Source organism: Syzygium oleosum, unplaced genomic scaffold (genome assembly GCF_021117445.2).
Source record: "Syzygium oleosum isolate NSW1041296 unplaced genomic scaffold, Sole_v2.1 Sole_v2.27, whole genome shotgun sequence".
NCBI classification, from domain to species: Eukaryota; Viridiplantae; Streptophyta; class Magnoliopsida; order Myrtales; family Myrtaceae; genus Syzygium; species Syzygium oleosum.
In genome coordinates this window covers 4,884,978-4,906,980 of record NW_026607511.1, presented here as the reverse complement: position 1 = coordinate 4,906,980, position 22,003 = coordinate 4,884,978, and the positions used below count along the sequence as shown (strand labels likewise).

Sequence of the window (22,003 nt, the reverse complement as noted above, 5' to 3'; positions counted from 1 at the left end):
AACTTTTTTTGGTAGTTCGCTTTCAAAGCCTTAACTTTTTCTTTATACACGTTTGACCCGTTCACATTCTTCGTTCTTATAATACTTGTATTTTTCCCCTTCTCTCTTTGTTCAAAGTCAATCAACATATATGATCTGTTACTATCATCCAATCAAAAATGAAAAACCCAGTCTAACCTATTCGAAGTCATAGAAACACACCCGTCCTGGTAAACATATTCTAACTATATTAATTCAGTCCTAAACTTTTTAAGTATGTCAATTTAGTCCTAACCTTTTGCGTGAAATTCCAGTATAGTCTTTCCAGTAAATTTTTGTTGAAAATCGCCGACGTAGCGATGTGCCATGTGGAACGGCAGTCATCGATTTCTGGTGAAAATTGACTGGAATGACTATATTGAAATTTCGTGCAAAGATTTATGACTAAATTGACATAATTGAAAATTTTAATTCAGTCTTGACATCCGTACAATGAGTTCAAGACTAATTAAGTAATTTTCCCCTTCTATGTCAAAAGGACTAATTGCTTATAGATGAGGATAAATTGACATGAGCCGATCAGTTAATCTTTCATGTATGTAGAATGCCGTAGTTACAAGATATTGGGAAGATGAAGATGTGTGATAGTATCATTTAAGGGGGGAACATCGCCGTTCTACGTGGAACACCGCCACGACAGCAGTTTTCGATGAAAATTGGCCAGAGGACTACATTGAATTTTCCCGCAAATATTTAGAACCAAATTGATAAAATTGGAAAGTATATAACCAAACTGACATACATACGATAAGTTAAGAATTGATTGAACAATTTCTCATAAATAGTATGCTTTTATGATGTTGTTACTCGCAGATAACAAATAGATTAGGACATGTGGACGAAATTTTATTTTCTATATATATATTCAAGAAATGGATAGATTGTACAACAAATGAGTACCCCAGGCATGGTGGCACATGATGCCACATATCCATCCCTAAGTCTCTTACGAAAGTGATATAGCAATAAATGGCGTTCAATATTCTGTGATTCATGGCCGTACGAATACCAAAAACCAACCCATCAATTCATAACATATTTCTTAACTGGTTTATAAAAAGGGTTAATATCACGAAAAACCTCAAACTGATATATTTGTGATTAATTTCCTTTAAACTAAATTTTTTACGACGAAAAATCCCAAACTGGACACCTATAACAAATTTACCTTAAACTAATTTTTTGACCATCAAAAACCTCAAACTGGTACATTTGTAATAAATTTACCCTCTGTTAAATTGGATTAATACTTTTCGACCAAAAAAAAATTAGATTAATACCACAAAAAATCACAAACTGGTAAACCTATGACAAACGGAGGGTAAAACCCCAAACCGGTACATCCGTTAACTGCCACGTGTTATCAAACTTAGAAATTTGAAGATAAAATTTAATGGAAACTAACGGAGGGTAAAATTGTCACAGGTGTACCAGTTTGAGGTTTTTGGAGGTCAAAAAATTAATTTGGGGTAAATTTGTCAGGTATACCAGTTTGGAAATTTTCGTGATATTAACCCTTATAAAAATTACACACACACATATATATAGCGTCGCTTTAAATTCTTTTTGTCGAAGTGTATGTTGCTGGACACGATCTTAATGTTACAAATCTTGATGGGTCTGAGTATTTTCAAATCTTCGAATATCTTATGATCACTTAAGCCCGGATTAGTTGGGTTAGGTAAGGGTTGGATTCGAGTCAAATCGGATATGAGTCGCTCAAAATATATCACATAAAAATGAGTCAATATGGGCTGAACCTGTTTACATCCGAGCGACCAATTAGTAGGATTTACTTAGACGCCCCTTGAATGCAAAGCTTTTTTAGACCAAGCTACAATGGCGGCCAAAGCTGGGAATCTCGTTAGGAGTCAATACCGTAGTGAGGACGGGTGTTTTGCACTAAATGCTTGAGAGGGAAACACTTGGTTTTTCCAACTTCAGGATAGAAATTCTCCAAAACCGGTTCCTCGCATCCTATGAATCTGAGTATCAAGACCGTAGCCTACAATACAGGACTAAGCGATTTCGGTATAAATACAGGACTGTGAGTCACGCGTATCATGTAACACCTCCTCTCGTTGAACTACACACAAATTTTGCCCAACGAGAGAGAGAGAGAGAGGGAAAAGGAAAGGAGAGATGAAGAAGCAGCTGAGTCCATCGGTAGCTTTCGCCTTGGTTTTGCTTCTGTTGCTGGGAATGTGGTTACGGCCAAATGAAGCAGGAAGGATGCTCGTTCAAGGCGAAGATGGAGGAAGAGGAGGAGGAGGAGTGGCACGGGCTAATTATCAGCCGAGCGGTCGTTTAGCTTTCCAAATCCTGCAAAGGGGTCCGGTCCGCGATCCCGGAAATCCGTGCCACTACTATCGAAGGGGTGGGGGTGGATGCAAGCCACCCAAATGAAAGAACGGAACGGAAGAGGTGAAGGGAGTGTAGTAGGAGTCATCCTTATGGAAGAGGGATTGATTGTATGTTAAGTGGTTCCTTGTGTTTCTAAGATTTAGGTACGAAATAAGTTAAATTGTAGCAACAACACAACCTGAAAAACAAGATATGATATATATGCAAAAGTTCCATTCCGAAAAAAGAATGAAATCAAAGTAGTTCTTGTAGGGAAAATTACCAAAACAACTCATAAACCTATCAGCAATCAGTGTCAATTCAGTCATAAACATTTTGCATTTGTACTAATTTAGTCCATCCGCCAATTTTAGCCGACCGGTGCCGACGTGGTCACCTACCGCCAACACTAACGTGGCAATTTTTAATATTATTCTTATTTTTTGAATTTTTTTATTAATTTTTTTCTTTTTTTTTTCTTTTTCCTTTCCTTTTCTTTTTCCCTTTCTTTTTTTTTTTTCCTTCCTTCATCTTCATCTTCAACCTCTGGCCTGTCGCCAGTTCGATGACCGGCCAAAGGCAGGGCCGACAAGGTCTACCGCGCCGGCCGCTAGCGACCCTCACCCGCCCTTGGCAGGGCTCGACCTCGCGAGTGACAATGAGGTCGATGCCAGTGGCTAGGCGAGGCTCGCTCCGCCCGTCCACCGGCGAGACCGACACTAGTGGCTAGGCGAGGGCAAGCCTCGCCAACGATCGGTGGGGCCGGCCTTGCCCATCACAGGTTGAAGATGAAGATGGAAAAAAAAAAGGAAAAAGAAAAGAAAAAATATAATATAATATTAAAAATTGCCACATCTACGTTGTTTGGCCTAAGTGTCCATATCAGTGTCATCGCCAAAATCTGGCTGGATGGACTGAATCGACACAAACGCAAAGGTTTAGGACTGAATTGGCACAATTATAATAGGTTTTGAACTATTTTTGGTAATTTTCCCGGTTCTTGCAAGTATATTAGAGTATTTGCAAAGAACTTGTTTCCCGTACTTTCTCTTGTCCTGCGTTGTTTGGAAAACTCCCTTTTATTATCTTTATTTATGGGTTTATTTTACTAGATTGCTAAAAATAAGGACGGCTTTGTGGTTGTAAACTCTATTTAAGTGGCACTCTAGCAAGTGCTCTTGTCATTACTCTATAATGGAATTATGCTACATGTCGATCAATAAATAAATAATTTGTAAATTATATTTTACACCAGCAATGTATTTAATATAGAAAAATATTTATAAGGAAAAAATTGTCCAAAAAGCCATACATCTATCGTACGGCGACCAATTTAGTGATAAACATTTTAATCGTGTCAATTTAGTCATAAAAATTTTGATAATTTGCCAATTTAGTCGTAAACCTTTTAACGATTTGCCAATTTAGTCCTTCTAGCCAATTTCGGTTGAAAATCGCTAATGTGATGGTCTAGTCAGCGCCGGCCATCCTACATGGCACAATCGACGCTGAAATGATTACTCGTGCTAGAATAGATGGCGTCGGTAAAGCTCTTTAGGCGTTCAACTATCCAAACTCTCCGATCCCGATATTCACTTGATGTACATTGCTTATAACGTTGATTAGCACAACTAATTAGAAGTTTGTCTCACCACCCATTTTCATTGTTTCCTTCGTAGAAAAGATTCTACGAACTGTGTGTGCCCCTTAGCATTCGGGGGGTTGCGCCTTAGCATTTGAACTAGGACAATGATTCAAATCGTGACACCTATTGACCAAAAGATCAGTGACACCGTCAATGCACATCAATGAGTTAGATTCTTCTTTGCTGCCCATCCGGGTCCATAGGCCTATTTTAATACTCAAATGAATTTTAATTGCCAATTTTATATTAATCGAAAATCGTGACTGAAAAAAGATTTTATCACATCTTTACATGAAGGGCGGTGCTATTTTCACATCCCTTTCGACTAAAAACGTACCTTTCTTGTGGTAATTGGCTAATGTATCCTTATAACATCCGATATGGTCAAACATTTATTGATGAGACTTTTTTTCTCTCGTCCCTAAATCTAAATTCTTCTATATAGCTTTCGCGATTCAAAAGATGAGACGACGAATAAAAATTAACAACCTTCTCTGGGGAAATTGACAAGAGGATGAAGCATAAGACGAAATCTTGTTGACAAATACATAAGCCTATTTATAAGCTTTATTAGATGACTATCTAAGATGTTATTTAAGATAACATATCAATCAAAGGGAGATGTACACGCAATCTCGAGAGATACAAAGAATCAATAGAAAAATCCAGGATTTATCACATCCCGTACAAAGTTTGAGGCTTTCTATGGAATTTTCCAATGTCTTAAACAAAAGGGTTTAGCATGTTTAATTTGAATGCAAAGCATGCTCCAGCTATCTCAAAATTCAGTACTGATGATATCATAATGCTGTGTAATCAGAGAACTCTTCCAAGAATACAGAACTATACAAGCAATTTGTTCCATATTATACTACAGCGCAATGAGGACTTGTGTGTATAGAAAGAAAACTTAAAACTTATGGAGGTTTTAAAGAATATCAGATCAGTGTCACTCCATTATTTACCACCACACATGAAGCCACCACAAATGGACAGAACTATGATCAGAATCAGAGCGACGATGATGCCGAAAACTATCAGCTTTACTTTCATGCTCTGCAGCCACATCTTCCTTCTCATTTGGGTCGCCTGCTGCCTGAAATCTTGCGCCTGAAAGTAGAAAATCCACATCAGTCGGACACCGAGATCCTTAATTCTATCATATCGAAAGACTCTAGTCTTTGTTCTAGCTCCAAATTCATCACCGATTTCCGGAACATAGAATCAAAAGTAGATCAGCAGCAAGAAATCCACTGAATTGCAAGACAGGTGGAGGGTGAATAAATTGTCAAGTGATGTGAGACAATATTTCAACAATACGGCAAAAGTAGGCTGTACTAGTAGCTCGACCGGTTCAGGAGACTGGAAGAAGACTACCATTGTGATATACTCGTGTTTGCAATCTAATCGTTGCCTCTAAACCATCACTCATGATGCAAGAGTCATTCAGTTTCTGAACACCAGATCCTGCTTCTTACATACAATAATTAGTTTGTTTACTAAGATAAGCCAACATTGCTCACATGTAGTAGACTGCTCACCTGAGATCGAAGATTCTCTGCCTTGTCGACCAGAAGCTCAACTTTCTCACCACGATCCAGAACCTACATGACAGAGCGACATAAGTCCGACATTACACGCCAATCTATCGTACTTCTAACTTAGCGATAAAGCATAACACAAGGTATGCTGACTCGCCTTTTCTATATACTCCATCATAACTCCTTTCACGTCTGATACCTGAGCTTTCACTTTGGCGAGTTTGCTGATCTCTTCCGGATGATCCACGCAGTACTGCATTTGCTCCTTCAGTTTGGGCCTGTGTCAAAGCTCCGCTCAGCATATTACGTGTTGGAGAGTAAATAAGTTGCATTCATGAAGAGAAGGCGATTTTTACCCGAATTCCCTGTTCAAGCTAAGCACCACTGCGGTCGCGGCTTTTCCTCCGCCATATCTGTTAGTAAACTCGTCCTTGATTCTCTCGAGAAAGGCCATTGGAATCTGACGACCGATGGACTCGACTGCCACCACGCAGTATGCTGCGGAATTGAGATGGTGAAGTCAGTATGTCAAAGGAAAACTGGGAACGAGACCACAAGCAGCTTTCGCACGTAGCTCGGAGCTATCGCAGCTAGACAGACATCAAATATACGAAATGACCATAGAACCGAAGAGACAACCAGCGACGAGAGAGAGAGCATACTGAAGCCGTTGTCGACGAGGTAGTTGAATGTGTGGCCGTCGCAGGTGTAAGTGAACTTGTTGCTCGTGGGAGGGAGGTTCTGGAGGCACTGCGAGGCGATGCCGGTGAAGTTCCCACCGAACTCGGCATACTCTACCAACACCGCAGTGCCACGAGCCACGAAGCTGTAGATCAGCGATCGGCAACCCATGTCTTATCGTCTCTCTCGAATTCGACGGAAACGGAGCGAGAGCTCGATAGTGCAGCGACAAAACTCCAACCTCTGCAACGAGAAGAGTAAGTGAGCGGGCTGATCACGCTTAGCGGGAAAGCTTGGTAGCGTGTTGCTGGTTCGGAGAGCTCGATAGTGCAGCGACAAAACTCCAACCTCTGCAACGAGAAGAGTGAGTGAGTGTGCTGATCACGCTTAGCGGGAAAGCTTGGTAGCGTGTTGCTGGTTCGGAGAGCACGATAGTGCAGCGACAAAACTCCAACCTCTGCAACGAGAAGAGTGAGTGAGCGTGCTGATCACGCTTAGCGGGAAAGCTTGGTGGCGTGTTGCTGGTTCGGATTGCAAATCATGACGACGACGTTGAAAAGTATGAGTACGTGCCCTCCATTTTGCAGAGAAATCACTGCCACTGCCACTGCCACTGCATCCATGCACTCCTCTTCTTCTTTTTTCCCCTCTCGGAAGAAGAAGACATGCAGTCCCTCAAGTTACACGGTTTCTTCAATGTGGTCATCAACTTCTTATCCAGTCTAAGTCCTTCAATTCACACATTTCTCTCGATCATGTCCGTCCCCGTTCGCTTCCGGTCGGTTCAAACCGATGTGCCAACAGCAGCGGTAGGAAAGTCCGGCGTGGGATATGTTGGCGCCACCCCGAAAAATCATTCTGTGTGATTAAATTGTAGCTACAATGACCCGAAATAAGTCGAGTAAACTTTCAATGACTTGTCATTCCACGGTGGCAATGTTTACTTTAGCAATAGATATTTGGCTAGGCACCAATCGACATACAAGCCGTCGACTTCAATTTGTTGAAATTGGAGACGGGCGGGACTTGATTGGAAAAACTATGCTGGTTCGATTGACTTGATTAGCGTGAATCATAAGTTCTAAAAACTACATCGGAGCAACAATACAAGTGGGTCGCGCATTTCGAATCCAAACATTTTGTGATTAGTGCGAGAATCATAAGTTCTAAAACTACATCGGAGCAACAATACAAGTGGGTCGCGCATTTCGAATCCAAACATTTCGTGAATAGCGCGAGAATCTTATAATAATAGTTAGAAAAAGTAGTCGTGCCAGTCACGTTAAACCCATCTTTCCTTGACAATGCAGAAGTATAAAAAGCAGCATGAAGTTAGATCAGTACCCTCAAGTGAAACTTCTAGGAAGCAATCCATGGAAAGAGACGTTTATGCTGCCACTTAACCACCCATTTTTCCTTAACAAACATCCTAGTACTTGCATAATCGGTTGCGTCCAAAATCAATGTTTGGGCCCGAAAACTCAAAGCGGGCCCAAATATGGGCTCGGAAATGGGCCATATCGGTTTCGGCCCACTTCGATTGAAAGCTTGATCTTGTCCGAAAGCTTAATTACAGCTTTTGTTTTCTACTTTGAAAGAGAGAGTATACAGGTAGTAATGGAGACACAAGCCCGAATAGACCCGAAACAGTGGATTTCAAGACCGACGATTCTCGACGCGACGTGTAATTTAACACGTTTGGGTGTGGTATAAACGGGTTCGTGACTGAAAGGGGCAGCCCATTTATGATCGGCGAAAAATCGCGCCTTATACAGGGTCAACCACTTAACCGATTCAAACACGAATCAATGCGTTTAATTTATGATGTAAACGTGTCATTTGTTTTAACACAACCGGACATCAAATATGTTTTGCCACGTCTATTTCATGTTTGGAGATTATTTAAACCTTAATAATTTATAGGAATGGCACTCACGTAAAAAAGAAGCAAAATAAAAGCATATTTAGGGAGACAAAATTCATAAAATATATATATGAAAAAAATAAGTCTTTAACATATCTTGATCTAATGTAAAGTGGGATTACTCATATTGCTAAAAGCGTGTTTAAGCATGTATGTTGAGCGCATTAACACAAATTATCGTGTATAAAACGTATTTGAAAATAGGTTGACCCATCGTGTCAAGTCAACTCCTAACATGACAGGTTCAATAATCGTATTAATAACGTCATGTCGTGTCGTGTGATTCACTTTCTTAAACTCGTTATATTTATACCGGCGCAATTCAATACATTCATTAAACGCGACATTTTCGAGATAATCGTATTCATATCGTACTTCTATTTCCACACGACACGAATTGTCAGCCCCAATTTTAGGGTCGGATGTAGGCCCCAAATTTCAGGGCCTTGAAAAGGCCACTTTAGATTGGGAAAAAAACATGGTTCATTGAGTTAGGGTTAATGCGCTCAACATGCTTAAACACACTTCTAGCAACACATGTTTTGTACGTGTCAACATCTATTTGAAAATAGGTTGACCCATCGTGTCAGGTCGACTCCTAATGGGACAGGTTCAATAATCATATTAATAACGTCATGTCGTGTCATGTGATTCACTTTCTTAGACGTGTTATATTCATACTGACGCAGTTCAATACATTTATTAAACGCGACATTTTCAAGGTAGTCGTATTCATATCGTACTTCTATTTCCACACGACACGAATTGTCAGCCTCAGTTTTAGGGTCGGATGTAGGCCCCCAATTTCAGGGCCTTGAAAAGGCCCCTTTAGATTGGGGAAAAAAAAAAAAAAGAACACCGTTCATTGAAATTCGGGCCCAAAACTTTCATTGAACTTTTATAGTTACGATGTTGAAAAAAAAAAAACATATTAAACCTAGGGCATCACATTTCGATAAATTAATAAGCACAATGTAACCAAAAAAAAAAAAAGATTTCAAAACTAGGGCTTTGCTTGATTGACGCTGACATGATTGGATTATTTTCGAATCCGGGTCAATTCCACGCCCTCGGCGACAAGGCCCCGACCGTGAATGGCGCCCGGAACGAAGTCAATTTGTTTGAATCTTAGGGGCAATTACGGCATACCATCCCAGTCAAAATGGATCTGGATTTGTGGGCATTGGAGCACCGTACGATCTCGATGAATTGATCTCGGCCGTCTGATCAGATCATGCGAAGAAACGGGCGGCCCTCAACTCATTTGCTTGACAAATTTAGTGTTTTTGTGTTTCGAGAAATTATCGAATACTTTAAAGTGTCGGTGGTGACTGGTGATGTATATGTCTATACTTACTTTTCCAAAATTTTAAAAAGTTGCTAAGTAATACGAAAATAAACACTTTTCTTTGTAATTAGTGAAAAATCAAAACTTAATTTTGGTAGGAAAAGTCACTAACAACTGGGTTCAAACCAGGTTTTTATGGTGGGTCTTTATCCAAAACGTATGGAATGGGTAATTGGGACTCGGCTTAAGCACGATTCTGGATTTAATTGATCGATTTTAGACGATTCCATCTGATCTCGAAAATAACAGATGAAAACCAATGTCGAGACATCTTGAGACTAAAGTTGTTTTGACCAAACAGTATGTTAGTAAGTTATTTGCAAAAAAAAAAAATATCTTAAAATTAAAAGCCTCGATAATAGTCATTTTTTCTTACGACGGTGTCGACATTAAGCGTAATTTATCGTGAAAAATTCAATATGGCTCTGAAAAATCAAAACCTTGTTAGGTAACCAAAATGTTAAAAGTGCCCCTTTATGCAATGTCAAGGGTCACCATTAGTTCCACTTCGGGAATATGAAAACTTATATTCCAATGCCATTTTCCAATCCTCTGAGTTTCGATTCGTGGTTTTTGGACACGCGTTAACACGATCCTTAAAAAATAAAACTACCGGATAAAGATTACACGGAGCCCATAAACTAATTGTCCAATGAAAAACGGACATCATATAACAACGCTTAGAAAAACCAAACGATGCGCGTGCCCTCCACCGCGATATGGATGACACCCAAGAAAGAAAGAAATCATCATCATCCTCCCATTCCATCGGCCACCCACGATCCTCTACCTTCATTTGTCCACGTGGGAGCCCCGCATTGGTCAGCAGTCGACGCCGATCCTCCCGGAATGATAACGACCAAGCCCCCCCCCGATGGAGTTTGAATTCCGATTTTGTTTGGTGGTGGGTGGAAAGAACCAAGCGATTCCCGCTTTTTGTATAGTCCAATGATGCCCCCACTATCAATCACCACCACCACCACGCACTTTTTTGCTTTTCACCTTTGCTTGTCCTCAACGTTCGGTAGCAAAAAGGAGAGGGACGGGGTTGGGGGAGAGAAATAATATCGAAACCCGAGGGCAAAAAAAATTCGAATGGCGATGTGATTTGGAATGACTATTATCGACACGTTATTTAGAGATATTAGTAAGCCCCGTGACGGTTTGCATGGAGGTGGTGTATGGAAATTCACAGAGAGATGGTCGAGCTGCATCGAATCGGTACATGAAGTTTTGCTAGCGCATATGTAAAAGAGAAATAAATCCGAAATGTTTGTCGTGATTTTATTGACCCGACAAGGTGTTTTTTTTTTTTAAGGGTATGCTTCTAATTGCATTTAATTATGATCGGATGGATTCGAAATGGGTCTAGGTCCGGTTAGTGGACCAATATAATATGGTTTTCTTTTTATCCAAAAGAAAGAAAAGGAAAATTTAGCTCGAAACTCAAATTATATCATCAGATCCAGTTTTCAATCCAAATTTAATCACGCTTCTTACCGACTAATCAACAGTTAATTGGAATGGTTTAAGTTTTGTTTTTTGTCAACTAAATCAAAGGAAATCGATAAATAGACGAAACTATCGATATTTCTACATTAATTTTTTTTCCATGTGTGTAAGTCAGTACGAATAATTTCTATCCCTGTAGTTAGAATGGCATGTACATAAAACTCACTGGTAAATTTTTCCTTGTACTCTTGTGTTTTATTGTTTAGATATTGAAAATGTTACTGTTTTCTCTTCAGCGATTGTTTTTCTTATACTTCTTAATGATGCAAAATGCTTTTATAGATCGTAAATAGATTCCGAATTAAATTTTTTGTATACATTAAAACCAATAAAATGCTTTTATCCAGTGATTCTTCATGACTTTTTGTATTCGCCGACTTAATTTGAATCGACCTACATTTCAATCATGACCGAACTAATTAATTTGCAAAAAATCTTGAACCAAACCAATTATGGTCCTTCAAATTATCAGTTCAATCCCACGAAAACGAAAAAAAAAAAAAAAAGTAACATCCATACCATCACATCATCGGAAGAGAAAGGGTGGGCAAAGAGGTACCGGATCAAAAGCTCTTTATTCTTTTTGGATTGTTGTCACATGAATAGTTTGGATGAGCTCGTGATAAGGTTACACGCGATTCTTTTATTATAAGGGCTGCGCATAATTGATACGAAAATGGGATGAAGTAGAGAGTGCGCCCGAGAAAAGGTTCGGATAGTCTCTTAGGACTTGAATTCTTATTCTTGGGTTAACACTTTAAGAATGCCATAGAGATTTCTAGTGGTGGCTCTTTTGGTACGAATTCTTATTCTTGGCTTAACACTTTAAGGGTATTTATAGATTAAGAAATGGTTAGACGAACGATGTCTTGCCACGCGACAAACCATACAAATTAAAAATCAAATGGGGCTTGTTGGGCCACGTATCAAGAAAACACGACCAGATTGACACAGAGACTTGGATTGACATTAAGTCCACTAGAAAAAAAGGTAGGGCATGTATCGAGTCGGATCTTTCGATCTTATCTCCAGCCCGCTAAGCGGAAACTCATAAGTAATCCCAAATGAATAGAGATAAGTCCGGATCCTACCACTAATCCGTAGTTAAACCCTGTGGAAGCCATGCACGGCCCTAGTCGCACGAGATATACCCGTAATAAGTCTTTAGGTATTAGCCCTTGATAGTGAATTCAAAAAAATAAAGTTCAATGAGTGATGATATGTTTGCTATCACGACAAAAAAAAACACGTTCGACTAATAATGTAAATTCCACACAAAAAAACTCCATCTCCCTCCAATCCCGATCGAAAGAAACTCCCTTTAACCAAACTTGACGGAGGTTTGAAATTGGTCGAATAGAGAAAAAACACGACGATCCTCGGAATTTCATCATAATATTTTCGGAAAGAAATCCTCTTTCTAAATTTGATTTGGGCACGCCGATATCACATCAAAAAAAAGTCATTGCAGTCCTTCACAAGTATTTTCTCCAAATTTAAAAAAAAAACTAATCATTTTTGGGAAAAAGAAAAATCAAATTATTTTTTTCCTTGAAATTAATAAAGAAAAATAAAATAAAATAATTAGATAAATACAAGCATATTGTCCACATGAACGCTTTGTCTCTCTCATTCCCATCTTCCACCCATCATCGTCGGTGAGCTTCAGCCAGTGCGCCCCGAGGAGAGAGAAAAGCCCGCACTGAAAACTTCCTCTCCACTCCTAGAGAGAGAGAGAGAGAGAGAGCAGCGGAGCTCGGCGGTCGTCCTTGTCCGTGCGCGCCGGCGGCGAAGAGAGAGGGAGAGTCCCAGATGCCCTGCGAATGGGGAAAGCTGACCAGCAAAACCTGCAGCGGCGGCCACAGGGGGGCGAGCGCGAGGCCCCGCCGCCGCCGCCGTTCTTCTGCTGCGCGCGGTGCTCGGCGGGGCTCCGCCGGGTGGCCGGCGAGCTCAGCCTCCGGTGCGTCTTCTTCTTGCTCCTGGGTCTCGCCGTTTTCCTCTCCGGCGTCTTCTGGGTCGTTCCCCTGAGCCGTGCGCGATCTGGTTTCGATGCGAAGGAAGCGGTTAAGCTCGGCGGTACGATTCTCGGACCTCAGTCGCTGCTCTTACATTCAGTGGACTGTCACTATTTTGGTGTGATTGCGTTCTTTTCCGGTCCGATTTTAGGAGCTGATGCCGTGCGGTTCGCTCTCTGCTGATGATTTTGGTTTCTAGGGTTCCATTGCTTTGTTCATCTAGGAGCCGGGGGGGTTTTCGGTTTCATGGTGCCTGGGGACATAATTAGGGTTTCAGCGTTTGCACTCGATGGGCATATGCTTGGTTTTGGGGTTTAGTGCATGCTAGCGGACTAGCAGTAAAGGTGTCTGATTTACGGGTCGCGTGTTCACCGATATGTAATGTTCTTCCCGGAGGTTGGGCGTTGCTGCTGTCCGCGCGAATCCGCAGGCGGAATTTAATACTGCGGTTCATTGACCATGTCATTTTCCATGAGGAAATGGTCGATATTGTTGATGAGCTTTGTGGGTAGAGTTTCTTCTGTAGTTTCAACTGATATCTTGAGATGAGTTTGATTCACTGAGGACCCAGACAAAAACCCAGGATAGGAAATCTTCGATTGGAATAGTCAAGAGCTGTGTCCTAAGGCAAAAAATGGCCGGGGATGTCATTTTTTGTGTTTTTGTTTTTGACAATTGATGCCACCGAGATTAAAAAATTGATGCGTGGTGAGTTTGGGTGAGAATGTGGAATGTGTTTGATGGAAAGAAAGTACTTCATGTGTTTGTGAAAAAGATAACTTTGGGATAAAATAGTTCACTATTAAAGCATAAAGGAATGTTCCACTTGCCAAAAAAAAGAACTTTAAGGTTCACCACTGACTAATTAGATAAAGAACAGAAGGACTTTAAGGTTCACCATCAACAAATTAGATAAAGAACCGAAGGAATCACACACTTGAGAGAATTCTCATATATTATCAATTCATGAATTTGCATCCATATAACTGAGAATTCACTAAACTAGGACACTGAACTAGGAAGCATTATACTAGGAAATCTTAATTTAATAAATATTAAACTAGGAAACCTACTTAATTTAGAACCGACCCCCGGGCCTTTAATTCAGCTAAAAGAGCCTTTATTTTTAAATTTCTAGAATTCCACTTGGACGCTTTCTTCTCATTGGACCCATTGGATCATGTTGTGGCCAAATCTCCCTTTACTTGCATAAACATCAAGTGGTCTTTACTAGAAATAGTCCCTGCATTAATAATATTGATGGATCTATAGCCACTGAGAGTAGTGCCATTTCTTGAGTTATCTTCGAGGTAGAAGAAAGTACAATGAAATGCCATTCCTGATCAGGGTAGCTTTAAGAAAAGTGTCAATAGATATATGGTTTTTTACATCGAATCGAGCTGTGCATTCACTGCCCTAGTTTGCTTTGATTGAGCAATTTTGCTTCCAGCCACTTTCCGTTGACATTGATATTTATTCATCAATGCCAAACTCATATAAATTAATGCGCTTAAAACACATAGGTTGTGTGCGGATCCACTTGACTTCAGACGACAGTTGAGAGAACACAGGTTATGTACATACCAAAGAAACAAAAGGATATTCTAGAATGTTGTTTTCAAACTAGGCAGTGTTCTCTTAAATTGAGGGATGTTTTTCAAGGATGAATTGTTATAATATCTCAGACTGTTGAGATGTTTGATTTGATTAGCACAGATGGAGGGATTCATGCGTTTTCAATGTGCGACGGTCCTTTGGTGGGCTCACATTTTTTAGACCGACTTCTCATAATTATGCGAAAACAAATAGCCATGTGTTCTATAGAGTTTGTCAATTGAGTCACACAGTTGAGGATTTGTATGGCCAGTGTGATCGATGCATTTTAAGTTTATGATAGCGCTCTGGTTGGTTGACATTGTATTTATTGGCTTTTTCATCACTTTCTTGAATCAAATAGCTAGTATGTCTTTTGAGAGGCGGGGCATTTAAGTCATATAAGTTTTTTTTTTTTAAGTCATATAAGTCGAGGAGTTCGATATTTGATGATTCAAGCTCAATTCTGGTAGTTCAGTGTTGTCCTTTGAACTCCTTTATTTATATTGGACAATAATAAAAATGGATGGCAAGAATGTTCACGTGTGGGGAAAGAAGAATATTTGACATGTGTATTGATGATACAATGGTTTTTCTCTCAAATGATATTCTATCAAGTAGTTGGAGCTAGTTAAACCCAAAATCTAGCAAATCCAAATGACTTTATTGCAGTATGTCCGAGCTTGACAGCATTCGTGTTCATAATCCCTACTTTGTTTAAATGCTCTACAACAAGGTGAAAGAAGATGCATCAACAGCACCTTCCTTTGGTTCGCCAAAATTGCAATTTTTAGAGGGATGCATTTCATGAAAAGTCACTTTTCTGGAAGACAAGAAAGTTGTTTTATCTGTACATACTAGTGTTATACCGAATAATAATGTGCTGTAAGTCAGAGAAAAGTTTGATTACAGACTGGTTGAGTCGGATAAGAGTATGAAGTATGCTATGCACATGAGAAAATAGAGTAAAAAGAGGGGCCATCTAATAAAAGGCTGATCTGTTGACTCTTGGACATACTATCCAAAGGAGTTTTTTTTTCGAGTATTGCGCACGATTTTTAGCTTGATAGGCACTAATAATAAAGCTCTTAACTTCATAGACCTTTTGTACTCTCTTCAGTTTTGGCTTATTCAACATAGATTAATGCTTTGTTTGGGAAATTGGGAAAAATGGAGGGAAAGAAAATTTGGGTGGACATATTTTAACAATTTTAAATTTTTTGAGTATGTTAAGGAGGGAAAATTTAAAATAGTGGGCATTTTCTTTGGATTTTCCTCCCCCATCATGCTTCCAACCATAGCATAAGTATGGAATTGTGTTGCAAGCCGAAACCTGTAAATACTCATGTTTGAATCTTTTTCTCCTAACTAATAATCATTGGGTCAGTTCCATACTAGATTTATAGAATGTGAATAGTAAAGGATTTGCTTTTACCTTCACTAGTAGGCAAGCCTTCCATCACCCTTGTCTCTGTTTCTATTGTGTCTGATTAGCGTGTTCCAAGAATATTTTACCTGGTCATAAATAACGAATCCAGCTGGTAAGGTGTCCTCTACATCGCTATGTAACAAGACAATTTATTCCCCCCTTTCTAGAATATAGTTTTCATTTGATTGATATGAGATAATGGCATGTTCATTTTTGCCCCTCTGGTCACGAGTCCTTTACATATTTTTAGAAGGTGTATTGGTGAATGACTGCATGCTTATCAGACACGTTTTGTGATGAGGTATCGATTGCTGCATTCGTTGATGTTGCAGCTCTTACCTGTCAAAAAGGTCAAATAGATTTCCTCTCCTGGCCTCTTTGTCCTGCTCACCTTTTCCATCAGTTTGTGTGATAGAGACCCAAATGGGCATATGCCATCCAAGTCAAGCTTTTCTGGTTGTGGTTTAAAACAACTTTTTGTGACTGAAAATTGAGCAGTGAGAAATGACATTGAAGGAACTAGTTTTACACCCAAGCCTGTGAGTGCCTTTGAACTGGAAAAATCAACCTACCTTTAAGCTCTTACAAATAATACTATTGAGTGGCCCACGCTTTCTTTTTGTTATCTGTTCTTTTGTTAATGACTCTTTCCTTTCTGAATACTCACTCAACTTTTGATATGTCTGTTTAACAGCCACAGTTCAGGTATCTTTTAGGCTGGAAAAGTCAGTTTCGGAGATTGTTATGTTCATTGGAAGGTTAGAATATGACATCTACAGTGAAATTGGTGTTCCAGATACAAAGGTAATTGACTGTTACACTGCATATTTGGTTTAATTATATATCAGAGATGAAATTAACGCAGAAGTGTTTTGAGCAGGTGGCAGTATTATCGGCGCACCAATCAGACTCGACTAACTATACTGATGTGGTGTTTGGCGTTCTGTCTGACCAGATGAATGTTCCAATTAATCAAGTGTCACTAAGTGTTCTGAGATCATATTTGATTGATCTCTTCCTCCGGCAATCTAATCTAACTGTTACAGCATCCCTTTTTGGGCAACCATCTGAGCTTCAGATTTTGAAGTTTCCTGGGGGAATTACTGTAAACCCATCTACTTCAATTTGGCAGATGCCCCAGATCCTATTTAATTTTACTCTCTACCAGTCTATATATGATATACAGGAGAATTTTCTTGAGTTCAAGGGACAGCTGAAATACGGGTTGCGTCTAAGGTCTTATGAGGTAAGCCAGTTGTCCAGATGAATTTTAAGAATTTAATGGACGGATCTGCACCATCTTAGTGTTTAGGAATTCATCTGAACAACCATTTTGAGCTCTATTGTGACTGAAAAGTTAAAATTTCACAAATAGCATAATGTTGGAAGGCTGTCGTTTTGCAAAAAGTAGTTTGAAATTGGATAGTGGAAGAATCCCCTTTCATTTGTTTTCTAGGTAAAGTTGTTTGATGAGCTACTTATCATATACCTGCTTCTGTACACTTCCTTATGTACATGAAGCATGTTCGTTCTTTGTTCAAAAATGTTAATTTTCAAAACACAAGGTACATGGCATCGAGTTTAGTGTCAAGATCTTCTTGATCTTCCAAAGCTTACAACAAGAGCTGCTAAACGAGATTCAAGATCAGCATTACAATGCTTGTACTTGCATTTTATGTTCCACCACGAGTAAAGTATCTAATATGTTTATACGAATTACTCCATACATAAGCTGTTCTTTGTAACTGAATTTTTCTACTCTGATACTCTTTCCCTTTTCTACTTTGCCGATGTGTTTCTCCAACAGAATGTATATGTGCAAGTTACGAATACGGAGGGTTCAACAGTTGCTCCCTTTGTCACAATTGAGGCTTCCGTTACTTCTGATTCTGGGAATCTGCTACCGCAAAGATTAAAGCAATTAGCTCAAATAATCTCAGGATCTCCTGAAAATCTTGGTCTTGATCATTCGGTTTTTGGCAATGTTAAGGGTGTCAGCTTATCATCTTATTTGAATGGTACCCTTCATTCTGGCCCTCCTACCCCTTCTCCAGCTCCATCGCCTGGCTTTGTGCCATCAGCTTCCCCATATAGCTCGCCTTCTTCATATTCCCCAGCTCCCTCACCTAACCTGCGTCCAGTACCACGTTGTCCTAATTGTGAGATATCTTTATATTTTGGCTACCTTTTTATCTCAAGTCCTCGAAAGATGGGTCCTATTTCAGGTCTCAAAGCAGATTGTACGTGTGGTGGGACCACAATCGCTCCGGCCGCCTCACCTTTTCATTCTAGTCCAGCTCAAACTCCAACCTCTCTACCTCCTGCACCTGCTGTGCATTCACCTTATATGTCTCCAACATCACACCATTCTCCATCTTTCTCGCCAGCACCAACGGTGTCCATTGCCTCCCCTCCAGTTGAGGATAAAGGACTCGGAGAAGGCCCTGTATCCCCTTCTCTTGCGCCACTTCAATCATGTAAGCTTCTTAGTTTTGAGATGACATTCTCTTTTTACCTTACTTGATAATTTCGTTTTTAATACATTGATTGTGAGGGATGGATTGTGAAATAATTTAAGTGAAAGATCATGGTGAAGAATGCAGTTGTTAAGTGTTTATTCTTTCTTAAGATTAGTTATGCTATGGTATATGCTTTCTTAATAAGCCATGGTAGGTAAGATTTGTTGATGCGTCCGGATGGAACGGGATTTAAAATTGGCACTCTCCTTTTTAAAGCATCATGACTCAATGCCGTTGGAAATTGAAAATTGTGATTCGTGATCATGAGCTTGAAATATATGTAATAATAGCACAACATCAATCATGTACTTTTACCCAAAAAAAACATCAATTATGTTTAAGTAGAGTGGTATTTTAGGGCATTCACTGTCAGAGGAGTGATGGATCGCCATGTGGAAACATTGGAGCATTGAGTTGATTGATTAGGATTGCACTAGAGTGATAATTCACATCTTGCCTTCCAAATGATTCACAATTTGATTGATCCAGCTTGTGTTCATAGTTCAATTCCATCTTCCGGGTGCAATCATTTTGAAGTAGATAGTTCTTATTCATCGTTGCTACACTGACTGAGGTCAACCATCTCCTGATTTCTATCGGCGAAAAAGGGCGGTTTATCTCCTGAAAGGTCTAATACATTAGGTTAATTTAAGTTCAGAGTAATTATTTTGAGATTCTGCCATCTGTTAGTATTATTCAGTCTTGATAAATGAAGTGAGGGTGGACGCCAGTGGATAGCTATGCTATGTTGCATTAATGAGTGCACTTATTGGCTGCAATTTGTTGTTCTATCCTCTAATTATCTTGATCAAGTTATTCGACTAATTCATAGTGAGAGACTTTAATTTTCATTGAATGTTCTTCACCCAATCGTAGGGGTTTGACTTTTGGCTTTCATGGTAGTTGCTGGTACTTGGTGCAATTTATTTGTCATTCCCGATCCGGAAGTCACCTTTTTTTCTTTCTTTCGGTATTATCTCACAACAATATTGATTTCTGTGTCCAATTGTAATTTGATTTCTCTGCAAACTTTTCTTTATGTTGAGCGTACAGTTGGTAAATACAGTGACAAAATCTTTTACATCTCGATGGATCTTCATATTATAATATGTTGTCTAGAGGTGCAGGGGGAAGAATTTTCATTCATTTTTTCTTTTGTTGTTTCAATTTGGTTTTTCCTTATGTCTTCACCTTTTAAAATTCAAGAGTTTTCTATCTTTGTATTGTGGCATGGTTCTGTCATTTTGAAGTTGAACTTCTCCTTCAATTACCATGGATTGTATAATGATGACATCCGATTAAGTTATCATCAGATGAGAATCATGAGATGCCATGTTCCATTCTGAAAATTAGCTACATCTAGTTTTTTTCTGTATTTATCATTGGATGTCTAGATTCCAAATGTTTCTTCAACTGGCTATCTCTACTGTCGGCCTTTCCATTTGTATTTGACACCACATGTGCTTTTGCAGCTTTTGCAGTGCGTCTGTCTCACATAGATATGTGGTTGCTGGTACTGTCTACATTTCTGATTAATCTGCTGGGCTGGTTGAGTTCATAAATCTGTTAAACATGTGTTCAGAGGAAGAGAGATGAGGACAATGTCAACATGCTAACGTCCAGTTTTGTTCTTCTTCGAGAAGCTGAAGAAGTGTCTTCTTTTCTTGGCAATCCAATCAAGGTAAATCGGTCAAAGCCAAACAAAGGTGGCGGGCCGCTCATCTATTCTCTGCTACGATGTAAACTTTATTCCCGAAGGGAAACACGACTCGAGGGTAATTTTGTGAATAGATGAGAAACATAGGTTGCAGGTTCCAAAGGGAACTTTAATCGTGTCAATGCAATTGTAAAAAATAACCCAAGGCTCCTTTTGAGCATCTGCAATGCGGGGCAGAAGCTATTGCCATAAAAGAAAAGGAATGGAATACTAATAGTGTTATTTAACACGAAAATGATAGTGGAAAGAATGCCATTGTTAAACTTATGCATCCTCTTGAATCTTGTCTGATTGATGATGTATGCTTGATCTCAAGTAGAAACTACTCTTTGCCAGAGTAAACTACTGATCCCTAAGCCTGGTTTGCCCTTCACTTTCCCTCGTCTTTTGTGGGACAACTCTCTCTTATCTCTTTCTCCACTTCGGCTTACTGTTCTTCCCCTTCTTGTCGCTTCCGACACATTTAATTTTTCCATTGGTCTTATGCATGTGAATCCAAAATAATGCGAATTTTAGTTCAATGCCATGATTTAAGATTAGGTAGTAATTGTGTTGGCATTAAGTTGATTGTAGTCATCTCGCTTCGAATTCGGATCTTTATGCTTAAGTTCGTACAGAAAATTGACGAGTCAAGTGGATGACGGCTTGAAACATGACTTTGGATTGCTTGATCATGAGCTCAACATCTCTTGCATGTATTTTGCGTGAGATCATCCCTTCTTGCTGCAAAATGATGCATGTCTGGAGGAATTCCCAGAGTCTGTCAAGCGTTTTGGCCAGGTCAATCGTACGATATCTTGATTCATCATTTTTCAGTTTAACATTGTTCAGTCGGGAAAAAAGGAAGTTTATTCGGTTGATACGCCGCAAAGTTCGCCAAGATAGCTAATCAGGTACATGAGTAACCGGCAGGACATTGTTGGTGTACATTGTTGAAAGAGTTGTAACCTTGGCTTGACATCTTTGATACCAAGTCGTCGAGGACGTCATTCTGCGCATTTTAGTAAGGATGGCTGTGAACACATGAATCTCCATTGCGAACTTCGTACATCAATGTCTCATCCTGATACTTTGTAATAATGTTGCAAGAGCAAAGGATAGCAATTGCTCATGCACAAAGTGATTGAAATTCAACACGATCTTGCCAAATCATTCAGGTGAAAGAATTTAGGCGAAAACATTTACTATTTTTAGCATTTCAATATTTTTATTTTACTCGCCTCTCTCACTAAGGTTTACATCTAAATGTTGCTCTCAAAAGAAAATGACTCATTTCATGAAAATACTAAATATTTTTCCAAAATGAAAGGAATATTCATAGCCCTCCCTAACTTTTGTCGACATATTAATTACACCCCTCAATGTCAAGACTTTGAATTTGGACTTGAGCTTGTCTTTTTAACTTCAGATCGAATCAAAGTGCCACTTTCCTTAAGAAAATATATATACTTCCACTTTTTTCTCGATCCCTTTGAGTTTTTATACATTGAATGAATGGTAACTTGGTGTTTAAGATTAGCCCAACATGCGAAAAGAAGTAAAGTGGTAGGTGGACGAGAATAGAGGAAAATCAATTTTCTTTTGTTTTGACCGCTCGAAAATGCTTTACAAGTACTCTTTCTTGTCTTCGACCTAGAATTGGACAACCATTATGTCGTGATGGTAGGGGCCGACTGTCATATCTGGTGAGGACTAGT

The 22,003-nt window shown here is 39.4% G+C and overlaps 2 protein-coding genes across 3 annotated transcripts; one reads left to right on the top strand and one right to left on the bottom strand.

Moving 5' to 3' along the window:
* Positions 1-4,845: 4,845 nt before the first annotated feature.
* Positions 4,846-7,047, bottom strand: LOC115664788 (vesicle-associated membrane protein 722-like). Of its 2 annotated transcripts, XM_030586678.2 has the most exons (6): positions 6,705-7,047; positions 6,231-6,490; positions 5,925-6,066; positions 5,726-5,846; positions 5,569-5,631; positions 4,846-5,137 (listed from the first exon to the last, which is right to left on the bottom strand). In XM_030586678.2, the coding sequence occupies exons 2-6, from the start codon at positions 6,418-6,420 to the stop codon at positions 4,985-4,987; spliced, it is 669 nt and encodes a 222-aa protein (XP_030442538.2). In that variant the 5' UTR covers positions 6,421-6,490; positions 6,705-7,047; the 3' UTR covers positions 4,846-4,984. The 2 variants fall into 2 exon arrangements, with proteins under 2 accessions (XP_030442538.2, XP_056159301.1); XM_056303326.1 differs by lacking the exon at positions 6,705-7,047 and having other exon boundaries at positions 5,090-5,213; positions 6,231-6,617.
* A 5,679-nt stretch (positions 7,048-12,726) lies between these two features.
* LOC115692883 (uncharacterized) lies at positions 12,727-20,577 on the top strand. Its single transcript, XM_030619853.2, has 5 exons — positions 12,727-13,109; positions 16,765-16,874; positions 16,951-17,316; positions 17,878-18,547; positions 20,062-20,577. The coding sequence occupies exons 1-5, from the start codon at positions 12,857-12,859 to the stop codon at positions 20,148-20,150; spliced, it is 1,488 nt and encodes a 495-aa protein (XP_030475713.2). The 5' UTR covers positions 12,727-12,856; the 3' UTR covers positions 20,151-20,577.
* The last annotated feature ends 1,426 nt before the right edge of the window (positions 20,578-22,003 follow it).

Excerpts from the sequence above, each read along its gene's own strand:
- LOC115692883 (XM_030619853.2), top strand. The coding sequence starts at position 12,857 with ATGGGGAAAGCTGACCAGCAAAACCTGCAGCGGCGGCCACAGGGGGGC. Across the intron at positions 17,317-17,877 it reads TGCGTCTAAGGTCTTATGAG|AATGTATATGTGCAAGTTAC; the intron begins GTAAGCCAGTTG and ends TTTCTCCAACAG. Across the intron at positions 18,548-20,061 it reads TCTTGCGCCACTTCAATCAT|CTTTTGCAGTGCGTCTGTCT; the intron begins GTAAGCTTCTTA and ends GTGCTTTTGCAG.
- LOC115664788 (XM_030586678.2), bottom strand. The coding sequence starts at position 6,420 with ATGGGTTGCCGATCGCTGATCTACAGCTTCGTGGCTCGTGGCACTGCG. Across the intron at positions 5,847-5,924 it reads AGCTTGAACAGGGAATTCGG|GCCCAAACTGAAGGAGCAAA; the intron begins GTAAAAATCGCC and ends GCTTTGACACAG. Across the intron at positions 5,138-5,568 it reads CAGAGAATCTTCGATCTCAG|GCGCAAGATTTCAGGCAGCA; the intron begins GTGAGCAGTCTA and ends TTCTACTTTCAG.